The 21681-nt window shown below is 43.8% G+C and overlaps 2 protein-coding genes across 3 annotated transcripts in view; one reads left to right on the top strand and one right to left on the bottom strand.

Annotated features, from left to right (window-relative positions):
* Positions 1 to 7479, bottom strand: part of LOC135919926 (mucin-4-like) — a 48895-nt gene extending 41416 nt beyond the window's left edge. The window contains exons 1-5 of one of the 2 annotated variants that reach the window (XM_065453939.2): positions 7307 to 7479; positions 6870 to 6927; positions 6716 to 6787; positions 5360 to 5519; positions 2339 to 3525 (exon numbers count right to left, since the gene is read on the bottom strand). In XM_065453939.2, the coding sequence (XP_065310011.1) occupies positions 2339 to 3525; positions 5360 to 5519; positions 6716 to 6787; positions 6870 to 6927; positions 7307 to 7328 (1499 nt within the window). In that variant the 5' untranslated portion in view covers positions 7329 to 7479. The other variant, XM_065453940.2, reaches the window with a different exon arrangement.
* A 128-nt stretch (positions 7480 to 7607) lies between these two features.
* The window catches only part of LOC135919927 (HHIP-like protein 1), a 97674-nt gene continuing 83600 nt past the window's right edge, over positions 7608 to 21681 (top strand). Inside the window, exon 1 of the mRNA XM_065453942.2 lies at positions 7608 to 8077. Within this exon, the coding sequence (XP_065310014.1) occupies positions 7649 to 8077 (429 nt within the window). The 5' untranslated portion in view covers positions 7608 to 7648. The remainder of the gene's footprint in view (positions 8078 to 21681) is intronic.

The following is a 21681-nucleotide window of genomic DNA, read 5'->3' as shown; positions in this document are numbered from 1 at the left end:
GTGGCAAAGTATTTCTGAAATAGCCACTTATCACTTCAGATGCCTTTCTCTGCTTCGATCAAAACTGGTTCAGGGCCCCTTTAACTATATGAAATGGATTTTCATTTTTTTAGCTCTTGAAAATCTCAAAAATTCTGGAAAGCTCAAATATCAAATTTACAACTTTATAACCCAGCAATAATAAACAACACCAAAATGCTATAAAAGTGCACCTAATAAGATATCTAAAGCAGATGAAATCTTTATATTACACCTTGATTTGAAGTATACCACTAATTTGTGAGTGGGACTTTGCAATGCCCTCGTATAGAATGGTTTCCACCTTTGCCAAGAAGAGATCTTTCAGAGAGAAGCAGCATATGTGTAGTTGTTGGGTAAACCTAAGAAAAAAAAATTAAAGGATGGACCGCTCAGTCTTGCAACTTTAGATAACATAACAGTTTCATGTCAGTGAACAGTAACAAACTAGAAAAGTCAAAATGCTTATAATACAGATGTTTGCTAACTATGAATGCTCGATAGAGTGCATGCGATGCATGTGTCAATTTAGGGAGAACTGGAAAACTGGCAAAGGGCCTGCCGGTGTAGGCGCTGAACCAGCAGCCGGCACCAGGGCAGCAAACCGGCCAGGTGCAAACCTTGTGCACGCATACTAACAATTTTATGTCGTCTGTAAACTCATATGTCAAACTTGTCCACTTTAGATGCACCAACATATGCACTTTACAGAAGTGCAGTACTTGTTTTTGGTGCACAGATACAGATTTGTAAACTTCCCGTTTCTATTTATTTAAAATGTGCAATTTTTGTGAAAAATTCGAGGTCTCAAATCTAAATTTTGCTTCCTAGAATTTCTCATATTTACCTCTCTCTCCCTGTCAAATATAATTTAAATTGGCTTCACAGTTGTCTCCTAAAAGCACTTCTGCACTTTGCATGTGTTTGAACAGGGAGATAAGAGCTGGCCCCGAGCTAAAGCGTCTTATAGAAGGAAAAACAGTGACTAAATGCAGATTGTGATTTGGTGTGAAACTAATGCCCACCTCCTCAGTAATTCATTTAAAAGGTGGATTGCACTATCCACCATAGGTGGTACCAAATAAAACTTATTGTTCAAGTAGATTTGTGCCTATTGTGATGGCTATTGGCTGGATTTATTTAGGTGCCATGACTAAGCATAGCTTCCGGGCAATAAGAACAACTTTCTCAGCAATACAACTTTGCTAAATAAGAGCGATAACTGTCCATCATGTGCAACGAAGCAATTCTGTGTTGAATAATGGCCGTCTGCTCAGTGTATTCCAAGGCAGTTTCCATTTTCCTGCGTGCTTGCATGCTCTGGTGCCTTTCACACGTTGTGCAAGCACAACTGCTTGAAAGAAACGCAAATGCTTTGATCGAGTAGCCATAGCACAACACACCCTTTCCCGTGTGTGTAGGAAGGTTTATTTGTGTCACTGCACTCTTCCTCAGTATTTTTTGTTGCTGAATGAGACATGACGAAAAATTGTGAATTTGGTGTGCTGACCACCATCTTTAGAGAAGTACCCATTTGCTTTACTCATAACAAGAAAAACTAAACTGACAGCTGCAACACAGTGAAATGAAAAGAAATAAGGAATTCTTGGTTGCGATATTGTAGCGCTGCCTTTTCTGATGCCATTTCTATCATGCTTTTTGCGTGTTGTCAGTGGTCAGAGCGACGCTCTGCCCGTGTTATCAATGGGATCAGTCAACCATGAACGGTGGATGACGAGAGTGGCATTGAATCAAGCAGAAGGCGTCACTACATCATCAATCAATTGAGTGATTGATCATACAGCTCTTATTTCTAATAAGACACTATCCCGTGGCAGAGAACAATATTACGTTGCTGATGCGTCTGACATTGGGCAGTGCAGTGGATGGCGGCAACATGTGACCTTAAGGACCATTGTGACATTGCAAAAGCTCAGCATGATGATGGATGGTGCATGACTTTGCCTCAGCCCCGTAGGAATGACCAAAAATGAGATAAAGGCTGCTTATTAACGGCAGCATTTGATTGCCAGTAAATCTGCTCATAGGAATCACAGTGAAAAACATTTTGTACACAACGCACACCTTTTTCAAAGGTGCTTAGGGCCCCTTTAAAGAATGCCCGTTTAACAGCAGTGTGATTCTGTGGATATTATATTTTACAAGCGATACCTGAAGGCAGCAGTAATAGCACATCTGGCAATTTGCTGGAGAACATGCCTTTCATTACATGGATTCCCACAAAGCTGGGAAGCTACTAACAAAGCAGTTTTGAGGAACAATGTAATCCATGCAGCAGACAAGACATGAAATTACTCACTGCAATGTGCGGCTGCGAATGGGAGTTTTTGGTAGCCTTTTGGGTGTTACACTCCGTCGTCCTGGCATAGTAAAAGAAACAGACTTTTTAACATGAGATGTGGTGGTCCCCTTGCGCAGGCAGGACGAAGGTGGCTTCTTGGAACAGCTACTTCGTCTCTTTGGTGACAGCGCAGGGCTTTCCAGTGTGAATGTGTCATTCAGCTCATCCTGAACACTCACATCTTCAAGTGATATTTTGTCAGTACATGCTGTTCCTGTGGGACTCTCCGTCACTGACACAAATGAAGAGTGTTGCTTAACGTGAAAAGGCGTACCACCAGCAAACTTTCTGCCAACTTTGCCAATTGGAGAAACGCTGCCCCCTGAGGAACTTGAAAGACAGATGCTGTGTGCAGTGTGGTAAGGTGTGCTTCCACTAGATCTATCAGGTGATAAAGTTCTCTTGGTGTCATCTGGCACTGTGTCACGTGAGTTTGGAGCAGACTTCCTGACCATCGCTGAACACGGTGTTGAACAGGATGCAAGAAGACTATTTCTTCTTTCAACTTTGGCCTGGCACGAGCGCGGCGATGACCGTTGCTCCACACTTGCAACACACATTTGCATTTGCATTTGCTCCACATTTGCATTCACGCACGGCGACAAAACTTTTGTCATCTTTAAAGGTGTTTTGTTTGGAGTCTTTCCACTGCCTTCCGAGGCTTTCTTTCGAGGCTGCTCCCCCACAGAACAGCTTGTGCCACTTGCCAACAGGGACTGAGTGTGTGCGCGTGTTTTGGCAGAAAGCTTGCTTGTTGACCTTCTTCCGAATGATTGTCTAGATGTCTGAGCTTTCACCACCTGGGACCTCCGACCCAGTGATCTTTTTGCAGTGTGCACCTTTGTTTGAGTTGGGGCAGTTGACTTTCTCCCCAGTGGTCTCTGGGAAAGCTGGACTGTTGCTTGTGCAAGGGGAACCCTGAGAGGCTGCTTTGCTTTCTGAGGTTGCTGCTGTGATTTTGCAGGCATCCTGGTGCTCTTGTCGACTTGAGGCATCTTGGGGACTGCGGCTGTTGTGGGCTCAGAAGCCAGAGCACACAAGTTGACTTTCTTGGATGCTGATGGCAATGGCATTGCACCTGTTCCAGAAGCTCTTTTAGATCCTGGCTTTACGGTCATTTCTGCCTTCCCCGACTGCAGAGAAGCCTGAAACAGCACCATGCACACTTAGCATAGAATAGCCCCGAGAATATCTATATTTACATATCATTTTCTAGATGCTCCTGGGAAAAACATTCAGAGCCATTCCACTCTGTGAAGGAGAATGAACAGCGGAGCTGTATATACGGTGATAAATATGTTGACTGAAAATAAAAGACACATACAACAATAAATTTCGTCTTTTTCATGATTTTTGTTGTATTATTAAATTGCATCCTCAATGGATGGAAGGATGCAAAACTTTAATGTTGCATACTCAATGCTTTCTTAATTTTTAACCTTCTTTTTGTTAGCTTTTTTGGATTTATTTGTTCACCAAGGTGACTATTGCTTTATTATCGCTATCATATATGGCCAATGGCTCTGTGGCGACACGGCCGATGACGCGTCGTGGGCACACTGATGTTTGTGTAACACTGAATACCAAACCTCTCCAAGAGAAATGTCACAAACCACTTTCCGTCTGGCTGAGACATGTTTATGTTGAAATCATCCACAATTACAATGGGAGTGGAGTCGGTAGGGGTGATCCAACCAACGGTGCATACGCTTGGCGTTTGCACCACGATCTTTGTCCGTATTACGTGCCGCCCGCTGTCGCCCCCCACCATCCCACTTCTGTTCACGACGGTGTTCTTCGTAGGCGCGCTGTTCTTCTACAGTCATCACCGCACGCGGCCTACCCATTGCACAAGTGGAAGGGAACCGAGATAAGGTTACGTGGCTTGCCTACAGAGCCCGTGATGTTGAACTACAATCCATACTAAACAGCATCTATTCCGGTTTTACTTTCTCTATTACAATATTTTTTTTATCAGAATATGTATTTGACACTTTTCGCAATTAAATGCAGCTGGGGCATACTCGGAGATAAGCTTTTGCTTTATGCTTCAGTTTTTCTGGCTCTGGGGTGGTCGCCATCTTTTTTGCCTACACTCACAAACCGCCAGAACCTAGCATATAACAGCTCCCCTGTAATAATCTTTTCTTTGTTAATACCATGGACATCTCAATATAACTAGTACAATAGAGCTCTGTTTAAAGCCCACAAATATGCTCCTAAATTAGCTCAGTTGCTTAGCTGCGTAAGTGTTCTGAAAATTGCGCAAGTCAGGTTTGGGAGAATGCCCGAGCTTAATTCTGCAAGGCCAGAAATCTTGATGCGAGTTTTCAGCCAGCTTAGTTGCTATCTATCAGTTGAAAACATAACAGGACTGGATCTTCAAAGTTAAACTAAACAGCGAAGGTTGGGTATTACCTTTATTTCTGGATTTGATCTTCGAAGGCCAAACCCCATGAGAGCGATGCTGTGCACGATGAGCGACCAAACGGGTTTACAGATTGCTCGTTCTTGTTGCTCGATCACTTGGTTCTGGAAATCTAGAATTTGTCACTCGTCGCCTGGAAGTGCTATCAGCGACTAGCCAATAGCGCGAAGCCAGAACTGGATGTACATCAGTCAAGTACTACCTCACGGAACGAGCAAACGAGTAAATTTTGATATGTGCAAGGATAAGGACCTACTGCAAGACCTTCAGTTATTTTATGGTGCTCTTTACAGTAAAACGTATGAACCTAAATTAATTAAGCACGCGTCACGCCAGTTTCAGCAGGTATTTGCAGCCCTCATACTGGCAATAATGGGGAGACGTCCGTCAAAGTCGTCGATCAAGTGGGGTATGACTTGTAGGCAACGAGCTAACACAACAGCCATCTCCACCACATCACTTGTTGCCGTCACGCGCAATACCGCTTGCATGGGGTTTATACTTATAATCACAGATACTAAGCAGGGATATCAAAGACTTTCATTCCTCACCTTTGGTTTCTTTACAGATGTGTTCAATGTCTTTGTCAGAGCTACTGTGAACTGATCGCCATTTCTTGCAGTGAGAGAGTGCACTGACTTCAATGGCTTTCTTTGTGACATGGGATGCTTGCTTTCTCGAGGCCTGCTTTTCTTCTTGTTCGGACTCACTCTGAAAAGAACACACCAGTATTAGAGAAAAGAAATATGGCAGTTAAGAGTCAGACCAGCACTGACAGGTAATGAGCAAGATGTTTATTCAGAGTACCAGTTATAATGCAGTTGAATGCTGCTGGCAGTTAAGAAATGTTGCACAGAATATAGTGCAAAACCTATGTGAGAACACTCTTGTAAGTTCTAAGCTCTCTGCATCCCACTTGTCAGGTTGTCTTCTGGGAGGAAGCTCAGCTTGCAAAGCTATAGGCAGCATATGACTGACATTGGTAATAGTTTGCGAAACACGTACAAATAGCATCTACCTGTCCTTTCCTTTTTCCTATTCTCTTAGTTTTTCCTATTTCTTGAAAGTGCTGGAAATGCATGACATGTTGATACTAGGACTAGCCCAGCTGTCCGCTTTATGTACAAATAACTTTTCAGTTCTTATGTACACAGCAATGCTTTATTTGGTACTGAAAATAGCAAGTGCAGTGATATAGGCAAGCCACATTTGGATTACAGTATACTTGAAGTGCGACATGTCGTGCATGAATGGCTCTCCAGCTTCTGTGCACAGGAGCACTGTTTCAAGCTGCTAAATCGGTGCTGATCATTAAATGCTGACGAGTTGCGTTCACAACTTCCGGCTTGCTAACACTTTCCTGATTGAGTGCATAAGGTTACCACACTAACACTTTGCCCCTGAGCACGAGACTCAAGCTGAACTTACTAGATGCTAGGTAGTGAAAAACGACATAAAACACTTATTGGGAACTAAATAAGCAAGAATACGAGGGTAAAAATGGCAGACTAATCATTTACGTGCTAGCATTCCTGTGATCTAGCTGTAAGCACAGTGACGACCCAGAATGTCGTCACTTCCACGACGCAACCGCACACGGCCGTGCCACATCAAGCGCGGTCAAGCAGTTCGTAACAGGGCTAACTAGCGAGAAATGACAGGCGCTGCCGTAGGTTATACGTACGCGTCCATGTAACCAATATGGGATCAGGACATTTTGATGAGAACCTGGTTAAGTATGAGGTATTGTAAGATATGGTTACTTCGACGATGTCGTAATTTCTGTTTTCACATGTAAAGCGCGGGGAATTATTTGAATATTAGGTATTACGATGTAACGTGCCGGAGGTGAGCACGCCGAATATGCGAGGACTATTTAATTGAACCGTCGTATTGTGGCAATTTACCTTGAAGGGGTTTCGCTTTCCTTTGAATAGGATGGTCCAACTCCAGGCGTGCGCCGTTGCGCCTTTTCTCGCCTGTTGATGCAAAACAACGATCGTAAGTGCGCAAATTACGCATTCAAACGAGGCCGCCACTGTTAGTGTAGCTGATACTTACAGCTGGTTTGAGTATAACCGCCGCCGATCCCACGCCGACAGGGCTTTTTTAGGTGGCTCTAGTAGTGAAAAGCAAATGCAGGTGTGTAATTACGCACAGGTTGAGCGGAACTATCGTTTAACGCTACACCAAAAGTTACCGGAAACTTCCACTGATAACGCTCCATGGATCGGCGCAGTGTGGCCGCAAGAACTAGTAACAGTGGCCTCACATCAAGTGATCGAGACTAGAAGTTTGTTTTCCCACAGTTTATATTACAGTAGCAGTGAGCACTACACATCCACTTAAAAAACGCCTCCTTTGAAGCCACTTCGGCCTTCGTAAAGAGTCACAGCAAATAATAATAAAACCAAGACATACGCGTCGGATCCGGCATTGTTGAGACTGCTAAAACAAACCTTGAATGATCTTGAATTACGCTTAGTCACCGGGCTCACCTGGTGGATCTTTTCGTTTCATGGCCGCAAACCAGTGCGGGTCAATCAGCAGCAAAAGGTAACCAAGCTGGAAAATTAAAAAAAAACGACCCTCGGCGTTCTCCAACCACTGATCTCCTCTCCAACGTTGGCGTGCTCAGCAAACGCGCGGCCTAGCGAAGCCGCCTTTCTCGGTTTGAAACGCGTCAAGGCAATGGGCTGTTTTCATTGGCTACGCCTTCCGGCACTGCGATTGGCTGTAGCGTGCTTTCTCAGGCTTTCGCGCAGGGAAAGGAGAGCAGACGAAATGCTCTCCGCAGAAGCTCTCTTGCAGGCGCGAAAGTTGGTGGTAGACCGTTAGACATGTATATCATGCGATTCGTCTGCGCGCTGGCGCTGTTTAAGTTCAACGTAATGTGCAGCCACGGGCTGTGCTACAGTTTTGAGAAATTACTGTGGGGTCTCAGGCACCCAATAGGCATTGTCCCTTTGCCCTCATATGAGCAGTATGTGCTAGTAGGGGAGCACAGAGGCATTATTATGCAAATGCCATTAAGGAGTTTCGCTAGTGAGAATATTCACGTGTTCTTGAACTTAACAAGTAAGGTGTTAACCTCGAATGCACCAGCAGATGAACGCGGGCTGCTGAGCTTCGTCCTCGACCCAGATTTTCCGCAAGAGAGAAGTGTCTACGTCTGCTACAGTGCCCCTTCGAAACAAGCCGGTATGGACCACGAAACAACCATCTCCAGATTTGCGATATCTGGCGACGTACGCAGCAACACGCTCAAGGTAGGCTTTGCGCTCGTCGATATTGTGGCATTGAGTTTCGTAATATATATGCGTAAAGCGTACATGAGAACTTTACGAACTTGGAAGTGCACCTTGTCTTATTCAGTGCGCCTTCCTTTTTTACCCACGTTATTAATTTTAGTGAGTATATTAATAGGTCGCTTACTTTTTTGAAATTTTATAGGCATCAGACGCTGATTAAATGATGTACGAAAAGCTCAATAAGCGAATACACTAGTCGTGAGAATCCGTTTGAGATTACTTTCAGCACGTCTCCTTGGTGATAATTTAATGAACAAGCAATTGATGGGATATCGTCGTTGTACGACGTATGTAAATAAATACAGAAAGCGTGATCAGTCCTAATTAATTGTGGCTGGCGATATTCAAGCCTGCGTAATTACTATGCTTGTATATGCATCTAAACCAACTCAGTCCCATTGAAAACAGTTCAGGACATACGAACCATGTCCCAATGTCCATGCACCATTTCGGTTACAAATATGACATCGGCCGGACGTCCAGTTTCGGATATCCTACCACAGAGGTTTGAAGGATGTCGCGGCCTTTTCCGGCATGCACGTGAATATTTGTCTTCCAATTGAGTTTCCTCGTAACGGAATTATGCTTTTCGCATGTTCGAATTACAAACCGAAGCCTGCAGCTTGTGCGTACGTTGCTTTGCAGATATTCTGACGCAGATTACTTTGAAAACTTGAGTTAGTTCAATTAGCGCCACTTGCGCTTGGCGGACGGCCTAGAAGAATGACGAGCATGCTGCACGTACGTGAATGCGTGCGTATAACGCGTGCATAGGCGCCGACTACGGCGGTTTCGAGCTCAGGCTGGGACGCTGTGCACGTGTCGTTACTTTATAGTCACCCACATCAGTTGAGGTTTCGTTTGGCTTGCCTCAACCATTTTCAGCTAAAATTTGATTGCTCATTGCATCATTGTTCTGCGGACGTGCACGACATTTAATTCATAATTTTGCTTCATTTCTCCAAATCCTAACAATATGAGGACAAGCGCATTAAAAGCACCAGCGGCGGCTGCGTCATCCGTATTTTCTCACTTCAACATTGTTTTAAATTTCCACTGTAAGCACCATGCACATATACAATATATTTTGTGGGGATGCGTGCCCCTCGCGCGTCCCCTGATATGTTGTTTTGCCGCATAGCTCACGTCTCCTGCAATCCGGCTTCGCCGCGTGGCTTGGTGCCCGCCGCAGTCGGTGTGGTTGAAGCGCATTGCGAGAGATGGCGCGAGTGTGGCTCTGCTAACGCCACCTAACAGCGGGGTTACTTGGGCACGAAAAGGGGAAGGCTCTTCCTCTTTGACTCGGGTTCGGCAAGCGGCCCGGGCGTTCTGCGCGTGCGCCGATCCATGCTTCTGCGAGACCGTCTCGCGAAGCCTGGCCCGGAATGGATGAACACGGTCGTTCGAACGCGCCACCGTTCGCGTGACCGTACGCGCGAACGACCAGGCGTTGGTGTCCAGCATGGGGCGAACATATTCGCACGTTATCCGGTCGCGGTGAGTCGGACTTCCGCGATTTGTCGTAAATACAGACACAGGACAAATTTCACTATATTTTTATAAGAGGAGGAGGTGGCGAATTACCAATTATTTTTAACGGTATGGATAGCCTACGCCTATAGAATCAATATGTTGCTGTAGGTTCACCTCGATTCGTATTGCTTTGCGTGCTTTTCTGATCCAGAAAAAAAAAAAAACCCTGCAGACTTCAGTGACCCCTTCGGCAGAGCAGCTTTTACCAACCGCGTGTGAAATGCACGTGAATTATATGTGTCTCAGTATTGTTTCTTTTTACAGTAAGCAATGCTAACGATATTCATGAAAAAAAAGTCTTTTAATAATTTACAACATATATTAGAGATAGAAACATCCTCACTTGCATGCAGAGCTTGCATACAGGGTGTCCCAACTAACTATTATGCAGTAAGATTTAAAAAAGACAAATTGCGTTACTCGAAGAAAACCTACAGCATATAGTTCCCGGTAAAGCGGAGTAGCCGCTACAATCTTTTTGTTAGTGAGATCTAATTGGCTAAATTAATTATCTAACTCGAGACGTACTGTCATGATTGCCAAAGTGTCAACGAGGCACTTGTAGGCGCAGCCAAGGGGCATCTAAGGACAAATTTTTTCCGACTGAGAAAATAAACCTTGCGAAATATGAAGAACACCACGCGACTGCGCTCCCAAGCGCATGATAAGGCAGCGCCCTCGAACGGGCTCCCTCCGAGTTAGCCAGAACAAAATAAAGGAAATAAAGAAAAACATAGCGCATCTGCCGTTCCCCGGCAGAAAGCAACGTCAGTGCACAGATTTAAAGGAGCGTTTTGTTGTGTGCTATAGTCGCCATGTCTTTCTCTATTGAAAACGCGATCCTTGCCTTGGGAGCTGCAAATGGCACAATAGGAAGGCCGCATATATATATATATATCTGTCATGGAAGTATTGCGGTAGACCAAACGCATCGACTATCATCAGAAATGATGAAAACTTGAGACAAACCGGCAGCTTCCAGAAGCAATGGCGGATGACTCCATCTTTGAGTCGTAGTGCACGGATGTTCTAGCATTAATGGCCTCAAACCCTCATGCTAGCGTGCGGGACGTGAACTCCCAGGTATCAATTCCCAAGTCATCGGTTTGGAGAATTCTAAATGACTCGACCTTTCACCCGTACTATCTTAACCAGCACCAATGCTTGGAAGACGTGCAGAGTCGTCTAGATTTGTCGAATTGGGTCCGGACTTTTTGTCAGTCACCGGACTTTTTCAGCACCATCACGTGCACAGACGAGGCCAATTTTTGCAGAAACGGCCGGGTAAATTTGCATAACGCACACTATTGGAGGGACTGTAATCCACACTGGGTAAAGCGCAATCGGCACCAGTACGAGTGGTCGCTCTTTGCGTGGTTCAGAATTTACGCCGGTGCTATAATCAGTCCCAGTGTCTTCGATCACACACTGACTGGACAGCGTGGACGAAATCCTTGAAGGAGTGGTGGGTGACTTTCTCAGCGAAGTCCCACTGCCAGGTCTTCCACTTCTGCGGCATCAGCAGGTTGGGTTGCCAGCACACAGCATCAGCCGAGTACGAAAGCGGCTGCATTCGACTTTTCATGCGCAATAGGCTGGAAAGCACGGGCCTGTAAATTGGCCGGCTATAGGTTACCTGACCTCTCTTCACTCAATTGCTTTTTTTGGGGGCGGGGGGGAGGGGTTATGTGAAAGATCGTGTTTACATGATAGAGACGATGACCTCAGATGGCAAGATTAACGGATGTCTGCCGTACAATTACAGCGTCGGTCATCAAAAAAGCCACTGAAGATGTGGTATAAAGCGGACGCAGTACTGCGTAGCTGCATGCAGAAGGATGCCTATTCGAACACGTCCTCCAGGCAACAGCTGGTGTTCAACGGCGGTTACGAATTCATAGATAATAAGGGCACACTGAAATCTGATGTTTTTGTTTGTTCGTGCAGACATCTCGATTGCTGCTTCGGCTCACTTAGAAGTGGTGCATTTACTTTCTTGAACGCATCGGTTTCACCTTTTCTCTACACGTGGGTCGCTTGACCCAGTCTGTTTATTTCAGTCTTATTCTTTTTTTTTTTGTCCCGAACCTGTTTTTGCAGCATGTATACGCTTTCATGAAAATTAAAACCTTCACTTTAATTTGGCAGTGATTCGAAGGAAGTTTCTGGCATAAAATATAGCCATATAGATGATGTGGTGCGAGGAGAGCCAGGATTTTGAAACATTCTATCTTATTGCATTGCTTTTCGTGTTTCGTGCGTGGTCAGAGCGGCGCTCCGGCCGCGTTAACAAGGGTCTTGTGCTGTCAGTGTGATGAAGTCGGCCTTGAGAGACGGATAGTAAGTGCGACGTAGAAACGAGAGGAAGGAATAGCTGCGAAGCCGCGAAAAACTGCTTTTGGTGCTCCTTCCGTATCATGATCAAGGTGATGCGCTGTCTCTTCGGGTTTGCGACAGGCAATGCAGTTGCTTTCAATCAGCTTATTTGAGGGCGTTTCTTTTTTATGATGCGGGTGGGAGCGCATGCAGTCATGTGGTGTTTTCCATATTTCGTGGAGTTTCTTTACCAGTCGGGGGAAAAAAAAAATTGCGGAATTGTGCATCGCTGAAAGCACCGCATTTAGATGTCAGTTCGGAGGGTGCCTACAAATGCCTCATTGACACTTTGATAATCAGGTCCTCGTGAGTTGCGGCCGGACATCGCGTCCTCGGCGCATGCGGTAGCGCAGCCGTGTGCCGGTTCTGTAGCCGCAGCAACCGCGCCACCCGGCGACCGCACCGCACAGCGACAAGCGAGCTGTCACGAACCAAACTCTGAGATGGTCTTTCGAACTCTTGACGTGCCGAACATCGGTGTAGGTCTGGTTGTCTCCCTGTCATTCTCTGGACAGAGCGTCGCGTACATCTGTCTGCGCGTGAAGCTTGACATGTGATGCTGTCTTGTTTTCCTTTCCTTTGCTTATCGTTTGTGTGAAAGATAAACATTTGTTTTTGCCTACTAGCATCTCTTGCACATCCTTTCTCTTCCTAAGGCGCACAAACTAGTGAGGAAAGTCCATAATGATCAGATACGCCTACCTGTCTTACGCATATACCGACGTAGGCGGTTGCTTCTTGGGATGTAGCCAAGGCCATGATAGATGTGATTAGTAATGCTGTATGTGTGAGTAGCCTCACTGAAATTAGACAGATTTAGTTACACGTACGTAGAGGCTTTGCGTACGTAGAGCTTCTACGTGTGGGCAGTGCGCATGCGTAGAACGTAGCGGGCGCGCGCGCGTCTCACGGACGTACAGTGTCGATCACACTTGTCTAGATTGGCCCGAAGGCTGCTCCGCTATGCTCCGCACTGCGCCTGCGACGCCTAGCGACAAGCACCGGGTTCGAGATGTGTTGGCCGATAGCGCCAGGCGCGTGGACGCTGCGGCATTCGCGGGCGGCCAAGATACAGGCCTGCGTGATTTGCGGGTCGCGAGCACCGGATTTTTATCACTGGACGAGCACTGCCAGCTGAGCTGCGAGCGTGACACGGCTAGAATGCTGCGGCCTGTATATTGGCTGCCCGCGAATGCCGCAGCGTCCACGCGCGTGGCGCTATCGGCCAACACATCTCGAACCCAGGGCTTGTCGCTAGGCGTCGCAGGCGCAGTGCGGAGCAGCCTTCGGGCCACTCTAGACAAGTGTGATCGACGCTGTACGTGAGATTCAATTCTTTGCGTCCGTTTCTTGCGCACGTAGACAGCTTCGCGCGGGAGTTCCGCAAGATCACGAACAAGCGATAGCGGGCCGCGCGCGCGCAGACGGCTCGCATCGAAAGACGGCGACGTGATTGAATTGGCTACCGCCGTGTTCACATTTCCCGATAGATGTAGCTACGGGGCCCCTCTTGGCGTGCGTCGCGTACGTGTAGCTAAAAGCGTTTCAGATGGCGTGCACGTAAGGTACGTATGCTTTTCACGTTTGCGTACGTGAAGCCTCTACGTACGTGTAATTAAAACTGTCTATTATAACGTCAATTATGTCAAGGTACCCACGTTAAGTCACGGTAGAAATTACAGGGGCCCTTATTGTATGTAATAAAGTCATCTGAGAGTGTCTCCGATAAAAATGTATCAGTTTAATAATCTTAGGACTTCTTAGCCTTCGGTTATATAGGCTATTTGAAAGAAGACTGTCTACGAAATTCTGTTGTGCGTTAAATTACAACGTTATCATCGCTTCCAAAAGTACATTATTGTATAAGCCTACCTTTCTCGGGAAAGTTCATTTCGCCTCGGTACCACCACCTGGCTCGTGACCTTTATACTTTAAATCTGCCCCAATGACGTAAGCCATCGGGGCAGATTTCACGACAAAGCCCGGTACAAAAGTGGCTTGTCACCTCCCGGTTTCTCTTCTCAAGGACGTGACTAACTCATAGAAGGGTAATTACAATACTGACATGATGCTTGCGGCCTTTCAAATGCCGGACGAGCGTGTTTTCGTGTACATTTTCGGCGCATCCCATGCAAAGGATTAAGCCTTTAAACAGCGAAAGTTTTTCACAATCACTTCGGTGGCTGCACAGAAAGTGCGGGCAATCAGGCCGCTTTTAGCACATACGTTCTGACCCAAGACACATATTCACGAGAAAGGGGCTCCTATATTAACCATGGCGATTGACAAATTACACCTCACTGTTCCGATATGTTGATGAGACGAACTCTCCTGCCTCTTTTCCATAGTACTAAAGAAATAGTTTGTACAGTGTCATTCGCCTATACGTAAAACAGGAAATTGAAGTCAAAGTCGTATCAACTGTCATATATCATAAATTACAAGAAACAAGAGTGAAAGTGTACTTCAGAATACTCGCAAGGTAAACTTGGATGAATGTGGTTCATTTCGATTTCTTATCTGTTCGAGGGTAAAAATGTGCTGTTCAGACGTTAAACACAGTTAAATTTTGCAATCATCTATAACAATTTTGTCCTTCACCATCTGTTCCTATTGGTCATGCACATATTTCTCCATCATATGTATGTTGGAAATATAACTTAGTCAAATTGTGAATCAATTCAAGGTTAAGCTGGCTCCTCTACATGTAGAAAAAATACCGTAGGCGCTTGAAAATGTCATAATACACAATAGTTTGTTCGCATAAGCATTCCGGCTATAGGCATGAAATGAAAATCTGAAATACATTGCAAGGCTTTGTCTTTTCGCAGCGAATTTCACCCACTGCATTTACGAAACATGGCGCTTTTAATTGTTGTAACGCGTGAATCCAGAAGTACGTAAGCAGTCTGTTTTCGGAGATAGTCCGCAATTGCGATACGAGTGATTGTTTGGGGACACGATAAGCCTCGACGTGTGCAAACTTTTTGTAGAGTGCAGCGCTAGAAGGCATTGCAGAAAGGAGTGGGTGGGGAAGGATAAAGAAATAATGCAGCGAATCAAATGTTACTTTCTAATCGTAGAATTTTAACTGATGATAAATGGGGACAAAATCAGCGTGCACCAGGAAGGCAGCTTTACAGTTATACAGTATTACCTGACATTGCAAAGAATTATAAAGTAACACAATCAGTAATTAACAGGCTGAAATTACACAACATACGCTAGCTTATGTTGCATGACACTTGAGTTTGTTAGTACTCTTTAAGATTTCTTTTGGGAGGCGAATCCATTAAAGGCCAAAAAGAGCTTAAGATAATGTGACTGGATTTTATACCTGATTTACACAGCTAATCAATAGGATTCGATATATGTTGCGATGGAGATATCATCTAAGAGTTGCAAATCAAGGTTAGTTTTATTTGTGGTTAGAGTAGCTATTGGATCATAAGTTGAAAAAAAAATGAGTGGAGTAATATTGAGAAGTTCTAATGAGCTAATGAAGTTAATGAAATCGCATAAGGCAGATGCACGCTCTAATTTTGTTCGTATTAGTGTTTTCTATAGTACTAACTTAAAAGAGGATGGTGGCATTGTAAGCTTACCGGAGCAAATAACCCAAAGTTCGATTCTTTTTTGTTTTTTTGTATTCTTACTAATGTCGATATACGTTGACCAAAAGAGACTAGCACTAATATGAATGCGTAAATACTTTTATGAATATACAGGCTCCAACGCAGTAATGCTAAGTACGTCGAAGAGCTGTTTTGAATGTGAGTTGCTCAGATAATGTTGCTGCTACGTCCGGTGTGCCACAGGGCTCCGTGTTGAGTCCGATTCCCTTTCTTGTTTTTATTTATGATATTTGTGATGTTATAAAAACCGAGATACAATTTTTACGGGAGATTGTGCCGTGTGTGCAAGGACATCCGATGAGACATTGTTTTCCATTGGCGGCCGACCTGAAGCGCGTAGAAAAATGGTGTGTTACTAATCGCATGTCCCTGAACATAAATTAATGTGTGCACGTAAGCTTTACTAGAAAAAATATAACAAAATCAGATATAAGCATTTGTTAAGTAGCCAAAAAATTAAAATAAACATTATTCATCAGTCAAACATTTAGGTGTTATGCTGTGAGAGGATGGCCCTTGGTCACAACGTGTTTATACCGTAGATAGAAGTGTAGGGCATGACCTTGGCTTCTTGCAACAACGTTTAAAACACGTTAGCTTTACCGCACAACAAGCAGCGTATAAACACCTTTAGCGATGTTAGGAGTAGGCCTGCCCTGTGTGGGATTCATTTTCTGATGCGCGTACTAATGCACGAGAAAAAAACCGATCCGTTGAGGCAAGTTCCGTCCTGAGGACATACAACCACTTTCTCAGTTTAAGAGCAAGGAAAAAAAAAATTGGGCTCTTCCACTCTGTGAAGAAGGATAACCAGCGAAGCTGTATTGGGGTGATTATAATGAGAACTATATTGATTTATATTGATCACTATAGGATTGCTATATTGGTTGATTAAAGACGCACACACGTAACTTCGTGGTATTTGTGGTCTTTATTTTAAATCGATACCCGACGGGCAACGCGTGGTAGGCACATTGACGCCCGTGTAGCACTCCATTCCCAACTGTTCCAACAGGAATGATACAATCCAATTGCCGTCGGGGCGCGCCAGGTCGACGTTGAAGTCCACGATTGGTGGGTATTGCGTTTTACGCGATGCTTTTCGACCCTCCAGTGGGAGCGAAGGAGAGCCGCCATCGCACGTTTTTTATATGGTCACGAAGGCCGTGCGCCTTAACATGGTGGATGAGATGATAACATTCAGGGCGACCGCCGCGACTTTTTTTTTTTTCAAGCGTGCGCATGGGGTTGCACTGGAGGAGTTTTCGGCGTACAGGCGACACAGGGACGGACGAACGAATCGGCTAGCCCTATAGAGCTTCGCTGTAAAAGGAACTTGACTGGATTCTTTTGCTTGAACAAAGGTGCAGGTAATGCCTTAGGCTGTTATATAAATTTTCCATAATCATGACATCAGTCTATCCAAAGTAGAGCACTGCACGAGCCGATTTTTCAGCCCCGAGCCGAGCCCAAAAGTACCATGCATTGGCCCGCCCGAGACCGGCCCGCTGAGTTTATACCTACAGCCCGCACTAGAGACTCGGGCCCAAACGATTGCGGCTCGGCTCGGCCTAGCCCGGTTCTACTCGCCACTGGCCCTTGAGCCAAGCCGGGTCGATGCCGTCGTGTGACCAACGGGCGCCGGGCCGCCTTTGAGCTGCGTCACAGCAGCGTTTTGCCCTGTATCCCCTCTTGCTGGCTATTTTAGCTTTGCATGAAAAAAAAAAAAACGTTTCATTTCATTTCATTACTAGCCGAACACGGACAGATTATTATGTTAATGTTTGGTATGAAAACCCACATGTACAATGGACAGTTAGGAAAGCATGGAGGGATCAGGCTGCCTCCCTGGAGTGACACAACGCCAGAAAAATATAGAAACGCACATCCGTTGATCACCATGCTCGTGCTTTAAAGTATAAGAATGGCCGTACAATTATTTTTAATAGTTTTGCGGCAATCTACTATAGCGAAGGCATAGGCGAACACTCCTGTACGTGCCGCCAGCCATTTCAGCTCACTTTCTTTGAATTTCAAATGATTATTGGGATGTACAGTGATTGACTCCAGGCAGTAAATTTGCCGCGAATGTAAACTTTAATACGCTGCTCTATTGGCTATTAGGAATACCATAATACACGGTCACTAGAATCTTTTTTCGTTAAACAGAAATTGCTGATCCGCAAGGCTAACCCTGATGTGCAATCATATTTTCACAAAGAATTAACATGTCATTTTCATTGCGTTATTCGGCTTCATAATAAAGGTGTCAGTTTTTCAGTCGCCAATTCGACGATTTTAAGCGTGAAATGAGATTAGAACTTCGTTCTGTGAAAGACAGCATGAAATTCTGCAGCGACACTTGCGATGAGACGAAGAAGATCACCTCTGAGGTTAAGGCACTGAGAAAAGAAGTCAGCGAACTTGTTAAGTGTAATGAAGGTTTGAGGAGTGAGAACAAGCGGTTGACACGACAAGTTGAAGAGCTACAACAGTACACGAGGCTCAACAATTTGGAAGTAAAGGGTGTCAAGGGGAATTCACAGCCTGTTGATGTGATAAAACAAATTGGTGAAGTTGTTGGCGAGCCAGTCAGTGAATCGGACATCGATACATGTCACCGCATTCCCACTCGGAACTCGGACGAGACGAACATTATAGTTCGTTTTGTTCGACGAGAAAAAAGGAACACGTTCCTTTCTAAGGCAAGGAAACAGAGACTTAATAACAGTATGCTTGGTTCCTCGGATGGAGGGGCTGTCTATGTTAATGAGCATCTATCTCAGTTTAATAAGCAGTTGTTAGGTGCTGCCATTGCACGTAAAAAAATTAGTGTCATGGAAATATGTCTGGACTATAGGGGGTAAGGTGTTCGCACGTCAAAGTGAACTGACTGACGCTCTGAGGATCACCGATCATGGTGATCTGGAAAAAATGACTAGGTAAGGTCCGTTTCCTAAGATGGACTGTTGCACCTCCATGAACTGCGAGCCAACTTGTGCTGGCTATAATGTTGAAGGTTTCAAAACGAAGCTCGGCTCTCTAAAGAAAGGGGTCAGTGCTATTCATTTTAATGCTCGAAGTATTAAACACAAGGGTGACCATCTGAACTTGTTTTTTGCGTCCATAAAGCATAGATTTGATTTTTTGGTGTTTACAGAAACATGGCTAACATCCCATGAGGATCATCCCCGCTTTGACAACTACACTTATAATGGATTATTAAGGCTTCACTGCAAGGGTGGTGGTGTTGCTGTGTACGTAAATAAATTGTACAAACATTCTGTAATAGATGAATTTTGCATAATAGATTCTAATGTGGAATGCATTACTGTATCTACTAGAAATGTAGTGGTCGTTGCAATATACAGACCTCCCACCGGTAACAAACAGCACTTCTTCGACTTCCTTGAAAATTTACTCGTGTATCTCACTTCTACTGGGTGTGTATTTATTATTATGGGTGACATAAATATTAACTTATTGTCGAACGATTCATGTGCAACGCAATTCAATGATACCGTTGCATCATTTGCCTGCTGGAATTGCATATCTTTACCCACAAGGGTAACGGTTGAAACAAGTAGTCTACTAGACGTATGTATTACAAATCTGCTGTCTAACAACATTATCTCTGGTGTCCTGTCCCATGACCTCAGTGATCATTTGCCAATCTTTTGCTTCATGCCTGTCATTCACGACACAGATGCGAAGGTCCCACGGTTACACAGAGTAATTAATGGTAACACGTTGAGTATGTTCAAAACATTAGTCGAAAGTTCACATTGGGATAATGTGTACGATACAACTGACGTAAATAAAGCATATAATGCATTTATTAAACAGTTTATTTGGTGCTACGACACTGCCTTTCCACTAAAGGAAACTAAAACTTGCAAAAAGTTTAAAAAGCCTTGGATGACTCGGGAGCTCTACAAAAGAATTAACACGAAAAACCATTTGTATCACAAGTTTATCAAGAGCCGTGATGCCAATACCCTCATTGAATTTAAAAAATACAGAAATAAACTTAACCAGGATGTTAAGATAGCTAAATCTACTTACTATATTGATCGGTTTACCAAAGTACATTCTGACAGTAGAAAAGTTTGGCGTGAAATTGCCTTTTTAACTAATAAATGTAATCCGGACCCGCCCCTTACTATTATGACAGTCAATGGCGAACTTACAGGCTTTGATCTCGCAACCACTTTCAATGATTTTTTCATTAATGTAGCAGATTCTGTATGTACGTCATCAGTACCAGACGCACTTTCTAATCTAATCACTCCCTTACAAAAATCTATTGCGCTTATGCCATCTACTACTCATGAAATAGCTTCATTAATACATAAGGTAAAAAATCACGTTTCACCAGGGCATGATGGTATACTAGCGGTACCTTTGAAGCATGTATCTTCTTTAATATGTGACGTCTTGTGTTACATCGCAAATCGTATGTTAGAAAGCGGAGTGTACCCAGATCAGCTGAAGATAGCACGTGTATGTCCAGTTTACAAAAGTGGGGGAAAGAATGACATATCGAATTATAGACCCATTTCTGTTCTACCCGTCTTATCAAAAGTTTTTGAAGGTGTCATTAATACTCGTCTCGAGAATTTTTTCCATAAGTTCAGTGTTATTACTTCCTCGCAGTATGGATTTCTGAAAAACAAATCAACAGAGCAGGCGCTTTTAACAGTAAAAGAACAAATTATTAAGAATATCGAAATGAAACAGTTCACTCTTGGTCTTTTCTTAGATTTCCGAAAGGCATTCGATTGCGTTCATCACAACACCCTGATACGGAAGCTCAACAGTTATGGCATACGTGGTATTGCATCTGACTTGCTAAAGAACTATTTAAATAACAGATTACAGTATGTTCAAGTTAATGGCATACCCTCAGAGAAATTGGCAATCCAGCATGGTGTTCCTCAAGGATCTATATTAGGACCGTTATTGTTTTTAGTATACATAAATTATATCGCTAACATATCCGAATCGCCTAATCTGGTCATGTACGCTGGCGATACGAATATATTTTTTTCATCCCACTCCTTGTCCCAAATGGAGGCTACGGCAAATGCATATTTAAGAAAGTTACATGACTGGTTATTGACGAATCGGCTAAGCCTCAATTTATCAAAGACTAACTACATAATTTTTCAGCCTATTAATACAGTAGAAAGTATCACTCTGAAAATTTGCTACGAACATACTGAATTAAAACGTGTTTCAAACCAGAAATTTCTTGGTGTTTGGTTCAATGAGAACCTTTCTTGGAATTTTCATATAACCAAATTAATGTCTGATTTAAGTAAAACAGTCGGCTGTTTGTATAAGATATCTCATTTGTTGCCCCCCTGGTTAAAGATATCCATGTATTACGCACTTCTATACTCAAGGTTATCTTACTGTATCCTTGTATGGGGAACTACGACGTCCAGCAATTACCTCAAACTAATTTCAATTCAGAAACGCGCTATACGTGCCATTGAAGGGTTTCATGGCAGACCTTCAGATTTACCTACGTTACCGCTATTTCAGAAATATGGCATCCTTAATGTAAAAGAAGTATACAACTTCTGTCTACTTAAGTACATCCATCATCATAGATTGTTCTTTTCATGCCCAGATAATTCCAACAGCCGCTATGCATTTCGGACGAAACGTAAGCTTGTTCCTATCACACGCACCAATTATGGCAAGCAAACACTAGGCTACCAGATTCCCACGGTAATAAATAACTTTCCCTTTGAAACTGAGTATTACCTTCCACAAAAACGCTTTAAATCTACAATTAAAAAATACCTATTGGAACAAACGGAATGATACATTTATTTAGTCGACATACTTTGTATTTATTTGTATTTATTTACTACTTTTTGTTGTATTTATTTGTATTTTTTGCTACCTGTGATATTGTTTCTTTGTTTTAGGAGTGATATATTTGTTTGTATAAAAAAGATGTTGTGTCTTTAAACCCCTAATACGATAAATTGTGTACTCAATTTA

Source organism: Dermacentor albipictus, chromosome 3 (genome assembly GCF_038994185.2).
Source record: "Dermacentor albipictus isolate Rhodes 1998 colony chromosome 3, USDA_Dalb.pri_finalv2, whole genome shotgun sequence".
In the NCBI taxonomy this organism is placed as follows: domain Eukaryota; kingdom Metazoa; phylum Arthropoda; class Arachnida; order Ixodida; family Ixodidae; genus Dermacentor; species Dermacentor albipictus.
The sequence above is the reverse complement of the archived record's forward strand: the minus strand, read 5'-3'. Positions and strand labels throughout refer to the sequence as shown.